Source organism: Bactrocera dorsalis, chromosome 3 (genome assembly GCF_023373825.1).
Source record: "Bactrocera dorsalis isolate Fly_Bdor chromosome 3, ASM2337382v1, whole genome shotgun sequence".
NCBI classification, from domain to species: Eukaryota; Metazoa; Arthropoda; class Insecta; order Diptera; family Tephritidae; genus Bactrocera; species Bactrocera dorsalis.
In genome coordinates this window covers 90,027,205-90,042,104 of record NC_064305.1, presented here as the reverse complement: position 1 = coordinate 90,042,104, position 14,900 = coordinate 90,027,205, and the positions used below count along the sequence as shown (strand labels likewise).

The 14,900-nt window shown below is 39.4% G+C and overlaps 1 protein-coding gene across 7 annotated transcripts in view; it reads right to left on the bottom strand.

Moving 5' to 3' along the window:
* LOC105225484 (homeobox protein orthopedia) overlaps nt 1-12,437 on the bottom strand; it is a 58,695-nt gene extending 46,258 nt beyond the window's left edge. For 2 of the 7 annotated variants that reach the window (XM_049453074.1, XM_049453080.1), the window contains exons 1-2: nt 11,245-12,434; nt 8,147-8,447 (exon numbers count right to left, since the gene is read on the bottom strand). In XM_049453074.1, coding sequence (XP_049309031.1) covers nt 8,147-8,177 — 31 coding nt within the window. In that variant the 5' untranslated portion in view covers nt 8,178-8,447; nt 11,245-12,434. Of the gene's footprint in view, nt 1-8,146; nt 8,448-11,244 lie in introns of all 7 variants that reach the window. The other 5 variants (XM_049453075.1, XM_049453076.1, XM_049453078.1 and 2 more) reach the window with 4 other exon arrangements.
* Between the last annotated feature and the right edge of the window lie 2,463 nt (nt 12,438-14,900).

The window sequence follows — 14,900 nt, the reverse complement described above, 5'->3', positions numbered from 1 at the left end:
TCACACTTTTCTCCACAAAATGCTGAAAATCGATTTATTGGCGTGGATGCGCACACATCTTGCTTTGCTTTGGCTTTCTATACATTTCGTGAGTTTGCTTAGCTTTGCCGCATGAGCTGCGGTTTCGCACAGCACCTCTGGCCCCCTTCGCGCCCATTTGTCGGTCGTGAGTTCATTGAGTCTTGCGATTTTTCGCGGTTTATTCTTGAAACTTGTGCTCGCGCATATTTCTCCATGAACGTCACACAGCGCTGCGCTTCTAATGCCCAGCGGCGTTGGCAGACCGTTGGCGTGAAAAAACGCGCAACGCGAACTCCAGCACCGCCGATAAGAAGAGGGGCATGTGAGAAAAAGCTTTTCGTATATTTCGTGCCTGTCTGTTCACATTCGCGCTTAGACACACATCTACACACACTCACTATATAACGGATAGTGGAACATTTCGTGTGTATTTGTATGTGTGTGTGTGCGTTCGCATTAAATTGCCGCCACTGTTTGCTCGCCGCAAAATCGTGATTAACAAATTATGGGTGCGGTGTCAGGTGTGAGTGATATTCTAATAATATTTTGTGGTCGCCGCCGCTTTGCTTCCCTACAACTTCGTACTTTATATTTTTGGTAGTCAAACATGATGGCTAACACACACACACACATGTATACAAACATTTGTTTAACTGCACAGTTTTCACTTGACGTCAGTGCTGGTGCTGGGGAGACTGCGACTTGTAGACGCTGTGTGCGTCCAAGAGAGTCTTCTATGTGGTCCCAAGCGGTCATTGCGTGCAGTTGGTCTCAAATGGTGTTGGAAAGAGGTCAACACGATAAACGTGAGTTTATTCAACATTTTCAGCCTTTTCTGAATCACACAAATATGTGATAATGTTGCAGCGCAATCTTATTCTGATGTTGGCAAATTTGAGTTGAAGAGTCGCAATTTGTTGCTGAAACTTTTATACCACGCTAAGGGAAGCGCATCATGCTAATGTTTCAATTGAAAATTTTGCAATCATTTGATCTCAAGGATAGGTTTAGTTATGTATGTTATGTCAAAGTTAAACCTTTTTCAAAAAGTTTTAATTTTTTGGAGTTTATTTAGAAGAAAGAAAGCAGTTAAATCATTCTTAAAAACCAAAAACACCTATTGTATCCTGGAAGACCGCCTTTCACCCAACACATCCTTTTTAGTTTCCAATTTTTATGATCTGAACACGAAGTTTATAACACTCAGGACGAAATATTGAGTTGATTTAGCTATTCTTATCTTTTTTTGGTCCAGAGCTGCTTATTTGTTGGAATCACTGCTATCGGGCCACTTCAACATTAGCTGCCATACAAACTGACCGATCAAAATCTTATTCGCGATCTTATTAATGCGAACAACTCTCGAAGAATCAATGCTTTAAGTGACGATACAATATCGTGGTAAAACCAAGAGTTGTCGGCCATAATTCCGGCCTGCTTTTACGAATACCTTCGCGTAAACGTCACATGGTATAACAAATGGTATTCCTTGTTGACAGTTTGGCCGGTCGGATCGAATTCGGAGTGCACAACACCTCGATAATCAAAGAAAATTGTCAATATGTCCTTGCTTTTTGACCTGCTTTGACGTGTTTTTTTTTGGTTTCTGCTCAGCTTTACCACGATAGTCGACCGATTGATCATTTGTTTCTGGGTCATAAACATAGATCCACGACTCTTCGTCAGTAATAATCCGTTTCAGGAAATCCTGCCAGTTAAAACGCATTGTTTCATAGACGATAACGCGACGTTGTTTTTCGAAGTGATTTTGAAACCAATCGTGCTTTCACTTTTCTTAAGTCCAATTGATCCTTCAAAATGGTTTTCACTAACCCTTCTGGAATTCTAACAAAACCAGTCACATGTTTGACTGATAATCGCCAAATCTCAAGCACCAATTCCTTTATTTTATTGACGTGTTGAAGATCAATCAGTTGATGTTGACGGCGTTCTTGATTCGTCGTCACCGCGTTCTCAATTCTTTTTGAATAATTTGTACCAATCAAAAACACTTATCGCGACAAACAATTAGCACCGAAGACCATTTCCAACATTCAGAACGTTTCGGCACCAATCTGTCGAACGCACTTTATGTGCTTCATTACCTTTCTGAATACTAATACTACTAATATACTAAATACTAATGATGGTATATATAATATACCAAATCTCATTCAAGATCTCGAGAGATAGATATCGTGGCATAATTTTAGCTTGTCGTTTCGATTGGTTTCGTAAATACAACATTTTATCCACCACAAACTACTTTAACGTGATCAAAACTATTAGACGACGATTTTCATAACCTCAAAGAGTAAAATTATCTCGAGTGGATATCAAACATAAAAGCTAGCTTAAATGATTTTGAGTTGTCGATCCGGTTCTTTACAAACAAAGGCAGAAGAAAATGATGGACAAATTTTGCAAATAAAACGCTAGATATTTCACCAAAGATTTTTCCAGAATTGTTGGAAACTTATAATTGTTACCATTAACATTTCTTTAGACAACTAAATGACTGATAGCTAGCAACTAATGACTGTTAAGACGGATTTAAGCTCTTAAAGGTTCAAATTCTTCTGAACACACATGAAGATATCAAAATTACAGAAATATAAAATCAAGAGCGCACACCACTACTAAGCTTCGCTATGAACCACTGCGATTGTCGCGCAGCAATTTGAGTAGCCAATTTTATTGCGGCAACGCTTAAAAACGCATAAATTATCAGCTGCAACAATCGCCACGGCGGCTGCAACAGCAGATCGCCAAAGCCAAAGCCAAACAGCGCAGCTGTTGCTGTTGCATCTTTGCGGGCGCGTGCTGCGTTGCCGCACAAACCGCATAAAACGATTAATTAATTACGAATTTGCCAAATGAGAATTTATAGCGAACAATTTGGGCAATTTTCGAAAATTCGCTACAAGTGCGGCGCGCGCGGAAAGTGTGGCGGCGCAAATGCTCGGCATATTCCGAGCTGCGGTAAGCTGCCAAAGCACACGGAAAAAATTGCCTGCCGAAATTGCAGGAAATTTTCCAAAATGGCCGATTTGAAAATCGCTGCGTAGAAAATAGCGGCAAATCAACAAGGCAACAACAGCAACAAAAGCGAAAACGGTAACTGTGAAAGTAGCGGCTCATATGTGCACATAACGGTGCACAACAGCAAAGCGGTGCGTAAAATTAAGTCCAACGAATTACAAATGCAATTGTGAAATTAATTTAATTAATCCTTTTGCGCCTGCCAACAACAGCAGCGCTGGCATAAACGTCGTGGCACAAACAGACTTGCGACAGTTGGCAATCAATGGCACTCGCACTCACCAGCGCCAGCCGGCTTGTTGACGCCATTTCAGTCGGCCGCTCGCTGTGCCACTCACTCACTGTGCTGTTGTCGGCTGTCGGTGGCGTTAAAAAGTTTTTACATAGAATAAATCGTGGAATTTTCACTTAATGCTGACGGCAACAACAAATGTAGCGAGCGCGCTGCAGGCACAGCCAGCATTTCTACGCCGAATAAAAGTGTTGCAGCAATTTAGGCGGCAAAGCAGGGAAAATGCAAATTTTTGGCACAGTCGCTACACACAAAACGGGATTTCAATTGGTGTTTGTGCAATTTCGAAAATGTTCACCATTACTAACAACAACAACAAGCAACAAAAAACTGGTTGGTTATGCAAATGGTTTTTAATTGGTAGCAATGTTTCAGCTCAAGTACCTGAGTCCACAAGTGCCTGTTGGGCAAATTGCAATTTTAGCTAGGATTTGTGCAATATGCACCACTGTGCAAGCGCTGCTATGGTGACGGCATTGAGCGATTTCGAAAAATGTAAATTTTCATTGTCGTAAAACTAGGCTTTGTGACTTTGTTGTGGCTGCTGCTGCCGGATCAAAGGATTAGGAAATTTATTACCTTAAAAAAGGCTTGGCAACAAAGACTTACCACACGCACGGACAATGTAAATATATGGAAAGTTGTTGTTTTTATATAATTTGTCATTACAAGCAGTCCGTAGTAAAATTTGCATGCATAACTGTTGTTAGAACCGCTTTTCGACTAAATCCATCTGCATTGCAGAAGCGATTTTTGGGATAAATGCAACAGACTTTATGAAAGTATTGTTGTTTTTAACTATATTTTATTTAACCTTAAATGATTTGCGTATAAAACACATATAAAATATTTTTATTTTTGAAAAATAAGAAAAAATCTAGGCCAATACCTTAGTAGTATTTAAAATTGTCTTTAAAATCTTTATTTAATTTTTTTTTTTAATCGATAAATGGAGTTAAGGTAAATTAAAAAAAAAAAACTTATAACTGCAAACAAGTTAATTTAATTTCATTTTTGCAAAATATTAATTTTCTGAAAAAAAAATATTAAATCCAAAACTCATTTTACTTAAAACAAATATTATCCCATCCACGATGGTGACGGTGGTGGTGTTATTGTCAGTCGGCTCAGCAAATTAAGATTTAACATTTGTCGTATGTTCGTGAATTGGGCTGAGTAACAACTTGAAAATGATCCCAATTTTCATCTTCAGTGATTAGGCTCATTTCTGGCTGAATGGCTTCGTCAATAAGTAAAATATGCTTTATTGGTGAGGCAGCGCATACACCATGAGTCACCATTGCAACCCAAAAAAATTACGGTTTGGTGGGGTTTATGGACCGGCGGAGTCATTGTGCCGTACTTCTTCCGTGATTATCAAGACCGGCACGCTACTGTGAATGAGAATCGCTACCGCTGAATTATAACCGAATACTTTTATCCCGAATTGGATGATATGGCCTTGGACAATTTGCGGTTCCAACAGGACGGATTTATTGAAAATCAAGTTTGGTGATCGTGTTTTCTCACGAAATGGACCAGTCAATTGGCCGTCTAGATCGTTCGTGTTGACGCTGTTAGACTATTTCTTGTGGGGCTATGTCAAGTCTATGGTCAATGCCAACAAGCCAGCGACGATTGATGAACTTCATATGAATATAGAACATAAAATTGCAGCAGTATAGCCCGATTTATGCTTGAAAAACGTCGAAAATTGGGTTCAGCGTCTGGACTTACGCAAGCGTGCCTGTGGTGGCCATGCAAAAGAAATCGAGCTCCAAACATACATAATGGCAACGAATGTACTTTCACAGGAATTAAAAATTGCATTCATAATAGTAATAAATACTCCGATGGAAGGACCAGGTGGGGAAGGACCTGGCTTCGCTTGGAATCTCCTATTGAACCCACATTGCGAAAAGAAGAAACGACTGGCGCGCTGTTGTTAACTCGGCTATAAAGAAGAATAGTAATAAACATTTGATGAATGTAGAGTCCCTAGCTACGTTGGCAAGAATCTACAACTCTTTTAGTACAAGTCTGTCATTTTCTTAACAATTTACAAGTATACTATACATAGCCAAAAACATGGATTATGTCTTACGCAGATTAAGATCTCGGTTTTTTTCAGAAAGGTCTAGTTTCTAAAATCACCATCACCCATAGAGACCCTCTTGTTCTGAATGTTGGAAAACCCTTCGGTTATAATTGTTTGTCGCGAGCAAATACTTTTGATGTGTACAGATTATTTAAAGACGGTCGAGAACGCGTTTTCGACAAATCACGTCCAGGGCGGCCATCAACATCAACTGATGATCAACACGTCAATAAAATAAAGGATGAATTCCTTGAGAATCAACGAGCAACAGTCAGACATCTTACTAGCATCGTTGGAATATCGGAAGGATCAGTGAAAGCCATTTTGAAGATCATTTGGGCCTAAAAAGGTGAAAGCACGATTGGCTCCAAAAGCACTCAACTTTTCCGAAAAACAGCTTCGCGTAAAACAATTATTTCCAACTATCAGGATGTCATTAAACGTATTATTACTAGTAACGACTCTTGACCTATGCCTACGACCTGAAAACAGTCATTCGGCGGAATATAGTGGCAAAGGAGATCCGATGCTGAAAAAACCACGTCAGAGCAGGTAAAAAGTCAAGGTTTTGTAGACAGCTTTCTTCGACTATCGAGATGTGGTGCACTCCGCATCCCGTCCGACCGGTCAAAGTGTCAATAAGGAATACTATTTGAGTGTTATGCGCGTTTGTGCGTAGCTATTCGTAAAAAGAGGCCGGAATTAAGGGACGACAAATCTTGGTTTTTGGCATTCTGCATTGATGCTTCGTGAGTTTCGCCTAAATTTTAACCAATATCAAGCCGCAACCACCGTATTCGGTTGATTTAACTCAGTGTGACTTTTGCCTATTCAACAAACTCGAACGATCACTCCGGGGAAACCTTTTGAGTCAATTGAAGACATTATACGTGAAACGCTACGCGCATTGAAGGTTATTCTGGAAATTGAGTTTAAAAACTGTTTCGAAGATTGAAAAAAGTTGACAGAAATGTATTGTGGTCAAGAGAGATCACTTTGAGGGAAACTACATAGATTTTAAAGAATAAATTAATAGTTTTTAAGTTGTGAACAGTCTTACTATTTTTTGCCCATAGCATTATGTCGATTTCAATGGCATATTTTTAGAGTGAAATATTGATTTTACACAGTTTTACAGATTTTGATAAACAAAAAAAAAATTACTAAACATAAATAATAATATTTCGCTTCAGCCTGACTTCGTATATTACTGAGCAACGCGTTCGGCGCGAAGGCAATAAATTGTCAAATATAATATTTGCAGCAAAAGAATTACGTAAAGGTTATAAAAATGCAACGCGCGCACTATCGACGGCACACACACACACAAACAAACACAGTTACACGCAATAGTTATTTACCAGTGGACATAATATATACTTGTATGCGGTGTGCTGTCAGCGAAGTGTTCGAGCGCCTGCTCGAAAAAATGTGCAATAAATTAATAATCGAACAAATTAAAGTAATTAATTACTAGTTGAAAAAACGGCACTTGAATTTTATAAAATATACGGCCGCTGCCGACTGGCGCGTAAAGTGGCTGGTAAAAGCGCAGAACCGGCCGGCAGCAGCGCCAAGCGCAAACCGTTGCTGCAACAAATGGAGCAGTCAACAAGTGCACATATAGGCGAATGTGAGTGCGCTAACAACAACAACAGCAACAACTACGATTGCATTATGCGTGTAAAGGCCACTGGCAGTCTGCGTGTGTGTTTTTGCAATTTACATTAATTTATATACGTAACTGTATATACTATATACCAAATGCACACACACATACACGTATATGTATGTATAAATGGTAGGTGGTGATTTTGTCGAAATCGAAAGTGTTTAAAAATCATTAACATTGCGGTAAGAAGAAGTTAATATTGTATAATTTATACAATCAGTTGTAATTTGCATTAAAATAATTTCCACAATTATTGAGCCGAGCAATTATTACAATTAACACCGTCGGCAATGTTTGGCTTTGGCGATAAACGGTGGTAAGTGGACGGGCAAGTGGTCGCCCACCCATGGAACGGAGTCAGTGGGCCAGGCGCACTGCTAAATGGTTGTGACATCGGCAAACAGCCGCCGCTGAACCGGAACGCGTCTGCCAGCAGTGATCGGTGCGCTTCAACTCCGATTCGATCCATTTACTGGATCCGGTCTAGGCACACACACACACACATGGGCGCTTATATTGACACACACACCGTGCCGCCGCTCAATTATCCGCCATTTAGCGCTGATTAAGCTGATTAAAATTCCAGCGATCCTGAGCGCTTGGCCACTTGTGGATTGGTGTGGGAAATCGCCAGCACACACACACACACCCGCATGCCACTGCGTATGCACAAAAAATTAGTTTAATTTACTTGTTGTCTTCGTTGTAGCAGGCTTATTGTTGTTGTTATTGTTGCGCTATTGCTAAATTGAAACATTATTATTGATTAGCGTAATTCTCCGGGCGATCTTAATTATGTATGTTTGCTTGAAGCACAAAATGAAAAAATAGCAAATACAACAACACCGCAGCCTATACGCCCACACGAAAATGAACCGTTTACAGCGTCGTCTTTAGATAGATTTGCATTTCGTTTATGAGCCGTTAATTGAGTTCGTATGAAATATTCCAATACACTTTTTGAATATCAAATATTTATGAGTTTACCTATTGGTCAATAAATATTTGCGCTCCGACTTACCCAAGACATTGGCGCCCAGATTGTTCAGCATGTTTGCTGAAAAGTTCCGAATCGATAGCGCAGACAGCTTGCCGGTTTTCCACTTAACGCGTTGATTTTGATATTGAAATTTCCGTTGTGAGTTCTCGGTACTTTTTCTAGCGTATTCAATTTGATTGAATAACGGTTTACTTGTGTGTGGTAGAGTGTTGGTAGTTGCTTCGTATTATTTTCAGAGAAGTTAATCGCTCGTATACATGTTTTATCACAGTTCGTGTGCCGAAAGCTTGGCGCAGCAGCACTACATTTCAATAGATTCGTTCTGAAAAGGAGAAGTGTAAAGTTAGAATTTCGTAAAATATTAAAAAAAAAATGATTTTTAAAATAATTTTTATTCTTCTTATAGACTCACACGATAATTTTAGTGTACAAACCACATTAAAAAAAAAACAAGATAAAATAACAAACCTGAAAGAGAAAATAATATACGAGCAAGTAAAGGTCGAGGAGTGAATGGGTGAGGGTATGTGTTTGAGATTTTAAAGGCTACAAACGGCTTATAACAATTTACTGCGATGTTTTATGCAAATATAGTATAATAGTAAAGGTTAGAAAAATATCTACAAACTTTGGAGCAGCATCTTTTTACATAACCTAAAAATGTGTATATAAAATTCCAATAACCATGTTTTTGGTTTTTATTTTTATTTTGTACAAAAAAATGACTCACAAAATTAACCCCAAATGGCCTTTTTATGTTCTAATAATGTTTTTGATTAAAAAAATTTATTTTTTACCTTTTTTTGGCTTAACAAATAACACTATTTTCATTCACAAATTCACGCGTCAAATACTCTGATTTTTAAAAAGCGGTAATGTAGTCTAGAAATTTGAAAATATAAATATTCGGATATTTGGATACTCAAAAATATCTCAAATATCTCCTTGAAATGAATCAAAATTCAAAATATTTCTGAAGTTATATCCCTTTTAATGTCATGGCAACTGGACCGGTTTGGGCTGTTGAACTTAAAACGCATTTTTCTCGAAACGACTTGCTTTGATGCGATCGCCCTGATATCTCAAGTTTTAGTATTCTTTAAATATCTCTTTATAACATGCAACAAAAAATTACAAATTAAATTTTTTTAAATCATTAAATGAGGGTTCGGAACACATTGATGACGAACCACGTCCAGGATGGCCATCAACATCTTCTGATGATCAATACTTTAATAAAGTAAAGAAATTAGTGCTGGAGTGTCGACAATTAACAGTCAGAGATCTTACTGGCAGAGGGGACAGTTGACGCCCCTCTTCCTTTTTCACCTCATTTAGGCGACCGGTCATAAAGGTATGGTCGGGAATGAACTAGCTGATAAGCTCGCCCGCTCCGGCGCATCCACTAACATGGTACAACCTGAACCCCTCACTAGAATGGGTCCCCATACCATAAAGGAGCTACTCCACAAGGAAGAAGGAATAGACAGAGAGAGGCATTGACAACAACTACAAAAAAACAACCACAGCATGTTTAAATATGCAATCAACCTCCCTAGGGAAAAACTCAGACTACTGGTCGCATTTTACACTGCCCACTGCAAGCTGAAAAGGCATTTACACAACATGGGCCTAGCTTCTTGGGTAAATTTCCGATTCTGCGACAGGTACCTGAAACATCAGAACACCTGCTAATTGATTGCACAGCAGTCTACAGACGCTGGTTAAAGGTTCTTGGATCCATGTTTCCAAATAGGGGATCACATTGCTTTGTTAGCACCCAGTGAGTCTTTGCATTCCTCCCTTATCAATCTTACTGGCATCGTTGGAATATCGGAGAGATCAGTCAAAACCATTTTGGAAGATCAATTGGACATAACAAAAGTGAAAGCAAAATTGATTCCACAATCACTCAATTTGATTTTTTTTTAACAGAGCTTTGGCAAAGTTGAAAAATTTGTAAAATAATCGACGTATATGTTTGAGTAGCCGCTGTTTAATGGAAAAAAATGTTGTTCTTGAGGTAGCGGCATTCGTAATAATCAAGAATTCATATTTTTTTATTTTTCAGATGTTAAAGGGGGAGAAATCTTGGCGACGAGGACACGGCCTTTTTCCGACCGTCTACTTCAAAGACGCATAACTCAATGAAAATTTTTTTTTGGATACATTTTGTGTATTCCTCATCAAATATAAATAAAGAATTACAAAAAATGGATTGTATAGTTTCAAATGTCTTTTTTTTATCAATTGCCAAAAAGGCGCACGAAATTCGGACCTCTAAACCACAATTTCTCCTTGAAATCCCTCTTTGTGCAGGCATTAAAATATGTACATTACTGTATTAACTTTTCTCAGAAAATGTAAAAGAAGTCTCCACTAAACGATTTTGAGTCTTTATCTGTTTAAAATATTTTGAAGTGTTTTGCAATTTGATCTACAAAGGATTACTTTTTTCTGCAAGGAACTTAACTCAATTTATAAACAAAAACTAACCAAAAAAAACTATTTATAGATAATATAATTTATTTGTTATTAGAAAAGATGTTATCGAAAGTATTTTCGAAACAAAATTTTTATTATTAAAAAAATATAACTGATAAATAGAGAAAGTTGTTAAACCAGCAAAATCTTCAAAAAATAAATCAGTTTCAGTAAGTCAGTATGTGCATATCGAACATTTATAAAATTTACTAAAGCAAAACCTGTGTTTTACATAACTTGTTAGCTTTGAAACAACGTCTGGTATACAAAAAAATATGTAATAGATTATTAGTATTTATTTAATTTTTAACACTTGCTTTGAGGCTTTAACTAAAAAATGCCAGAGCTTTAAGTAAAGTCACTAATATTTATTAGTAAACAAATGATGTATGAACTGCTTACTATGTGTAAACTATTTTGTAATCTGGAAATATTATACATACGTACAAACATATATACAATAGCGTTCGACTACTGTACGCAAACTGCAACAATAAAACGAAATCGAAAGATCAAAGCCGCCGCTGAAAGCGATAACAATTCAAGTGTCATAAAAAGTAGCATAAAACCGACAACGCTAATGAAATGAAAGCGGCTGAAAATGGCAGCGCAAAGTTGTAATTAAACGCACTCACCTCGACTTGGGCGCACAAGCGGACTGGCCTTCATAACACGGATTAATTCAATCAAATGTTGGCGAACTTCCGGCAACTCCAAAGTGACATAAAAAGAGTCATTGGCATCAATTCGAGATGCGGAAGTGTGAGGCGCTTTCAAACACCCACACACACACAAAGTGCAGGTATTTTTATTTTCTAATTTCTTTTTGCTATAATTTTTATTTGCTTACATAGGAGTCCCGTATATACATATGTACATACATATGAGTATGAGCTTGTATCCTTCGAAGCTTCGAAACTTGAATTGAATGTTGAAGGCGTAAAAAATTCAAGCTTTCACATGCCTTTCAGCTCCCCGGACGGATGAAACCGATTTCTTAATTATCTGGTATTATTATTTTTCATTCGTTTGCACAAGTTTTGGTGGCTTCAAACATTTTATTGATTTATATTTGCACTTCTGTCAATATTATTTTTATGGTTCAAAAATTAGCTTTGTTTTTGTAAATGCTTTTCGTGCGCCAAGTCATTAACACACTTTCAAAACACCAGCAGCATGTGCCTACCCCCGCTCCTCGAGAAGCGCACTCTTTATTTCGTCTGCGGTTGAATCGACTACTTAATTCACGGTTATAATTTAATTGACACTTTTAATTAAATCCAACAAATTCTCGGCACTGCCGCGTCAGCAGCAACAACCACATTCACCGTTCACATTACAACACGACATTGCCACATTGCAACTGCAACACAACGATTTCGAGAAAGATTCGGTAGATGAGCTTGCTGTCTGCGCTGTGTCACTGCGTTGACCCGACTGGACGCGTTGGGAGCAAATTAATGTCCCTTAAATGGTCATTAAATGTGCGTGTCGGTATTGAGCGCACATATGTTGCAGCGTCTGTGTGTGATGCCTTTGTGCAACAGTGCAAAAATTTGCCAAAACTAACGGTGACGGATGCACAAGCGCGTTACACTCGGCGAGCGGACAATTCGCATTTAAATCGAATTGTTGTGAAATCGAAGCGAGCAACCACCAGCGGAGACGAGTCAAGCAATTTAGGCAGCCTGCCAGCTAAGCTGCGCTGTCTGTCGCCAAGCGTTGAGGGCGAGTTTCAATCACCACCACCACCAACAACAACAGCAACACCGCACGACGAGGCTGAGGCTGCGGCGCTCCTTCCAATTCGCAGTCCTCTTCAAATCCAGCCATTCGCTTGAACACAACAATAGCAAAACAATAATAAGACAATCGAGTGCTCCGCAAAAAAATTAAAAAAATGTGAACTTAAAACTCAGTGGCGTAGATACTAACTAAAAGCGGGGGTTCATGGTTCTATGCAAGCTCCTTGTAGCTTGTCATTTTAAACATTTCTTTTTCAACCGCTCAAAACGTTTTCTAACTAACTAATACAAACTTTATTATTATTGCTTAAAATATATTTTTTTACCCTCGGTGACTTATTTTCGCACGCCCATGTGAATGTACATTTTTTACCAGCACTCTGCTCACACCCCCCGCACTTGCCCCGTGGCGAGATAAGCGCGTATAGCATATTTTTTTGGCTGCTTTGCCTAATCGCGCGTTAAGGCTGCCATTAGTAGCTGCACCACCGTGCACAACAACAACAACAAGCACACACGAAATTAGCGATGGAGCCTGCTGCTCCAGCCCCAAGTGTCGCAAGCAGCGAATATATTGGCAAGCGATTTCCAATATGGAGGTCAAGGTGGCGCAACAAAGATAGCGCGACTCTATCCTATCCAACGGCATCGTTTGGCTTAGCAGTAATGTCTGTCTATCTTGGGCAATCGCTCAGCGCCAGCCATCTTGACACGGGGTGGGGTTCGCGCGCTCAAGCATTCACACACACACACACACCACTTCACTGTCTCCAACAGCACTTGTCGACAACGCGCGTAGCGCATCTCTGGCCCTGGCTGCTGCTTCGCTGCCATGCCAGCCACAGTCGACTCGCTTGCTCTCTGTCGCTCACTAGCGCGCTCACCGTTATCAATTATGCATGAGTGAGATGCTCAAGCGTGGGCGTGGCTTGGTATGTGCGCGCGCTCTCCCTCTCTCAAGCTCTCACTCACTCCGCTTGTCGCAGTTGTTGTGGCGCGTCTATTGTGAATGAACGTGGTGTATACACCTGTTAGGCAATCGACTTCTTGCGCTACTGTAGCGCTGCTCGAAAACAAAAACACAAACAAACCGTTTGCTAAGACTGCAGTTGCGCTCTCCCACTGGAATCGGTCGACCTGACTTTCAGCTTCCTTGTTTGCTCAATGCACTTGGAATGCTTGCAAAATACTGGATTTTCAGACACTTTCATTACTTGAGTTTTCTTAGCATACCGTTATTCGCCCGCCCGTGTGGTTGTGCTGCTTCAAAGAGAACCACATTTTTATTATCTCAGAACGTAGACGATAGACGATTTTTATGATTTAATTGGGGTCTAAGCGCAACTGCTGTTGTTGTGCCTAAATGGGCCCAAAGGGTTTCAATTATGCAAGTAGGAGCAACTGCTTATGTGTATGTATTGGTGGGAGGGTACATTGCCACAGTGTGTCGAAAATGTTTTCATTGAAATACATTAAACCTTATTGTGTTGAAATCGCATTCTCATATTCTGATGTGCTAAGAGATCTGCGGGGTGTTTAAAGCGCCCTGATTAGGAATTTGAGTTCAAATTCAAAAGAAAGGAAAAAACGAAGAATATAAATTCAAAAGGAAATCTTTCTCATAAGATCGCGTTACAATTTCAAGCCGATCGGTTCAGCCATTTGAAAACCAATTCTCCTTACCGACAACGCGTTTTAAGTTTTGAGAGTCGATTCTTCTTCTTTAATGGCGTAGACACCGCTTATGCGCCAAGTTTTCAACAGTGCGCCAGTCGTTTTTCCATTTCACTGTTTAGCACCAATTGGAGATTCTAAGTGTAGCCAGGTCCTTCTCCACCAGATCTCTCCAACGGAATAGAAGTCGTCCTCTTCTTCTGTTTCACCCGGCGGGTACTGCGTCGAATACACTCAGAACTGGAGTGTTTTCATCCATTCGGACGACATGACATAGCCAGCGTAGCCACTGTCTCTTAATTCGCTAAATTCGTATATCTCGTACAGCTCATTGTTCCATCGACTACGGTGTTCGCCGGTCCCAATGCGCAAAGGACCACAAATCTTTCCCTCTCTCGAAAATTTGTAACACCGACTCAACAGTTGTCTTCGTCCACGCCTCTGCACCATATAGCAGGACGGCGGACCTTTACGTTAAAGAGGGTCTGCGGTTTGTATTTCATAGAAGATCAAAACTTCTTATATATCATAAGTACTCTTCACATCCAACATGTTGTTTTCTATAGATGATTGGGTGTATTTTAAAATATTTATTCAAGAAATCAGCATTCTGTTCTCACCGCAACATTCTGTGACCAACATATTTCAAAAGAACAGTTTGATTATATTTTCAGAAAAAAAATATAGAGCTTATCTACAACACCGGGATCGATTACAAGGTAGGTAGATAGAGTGGCTGTCAGATGGCACACCTAGGCCTTTAGAAGGCCCATTATGATAACACCGGGACTAACATTCGCTCTCTCTATTGTCTGCCTCCTGAACCACCCTTGTTTCTGATGAAGTTTATCGGTACAAGAAGTTTTTTTTTG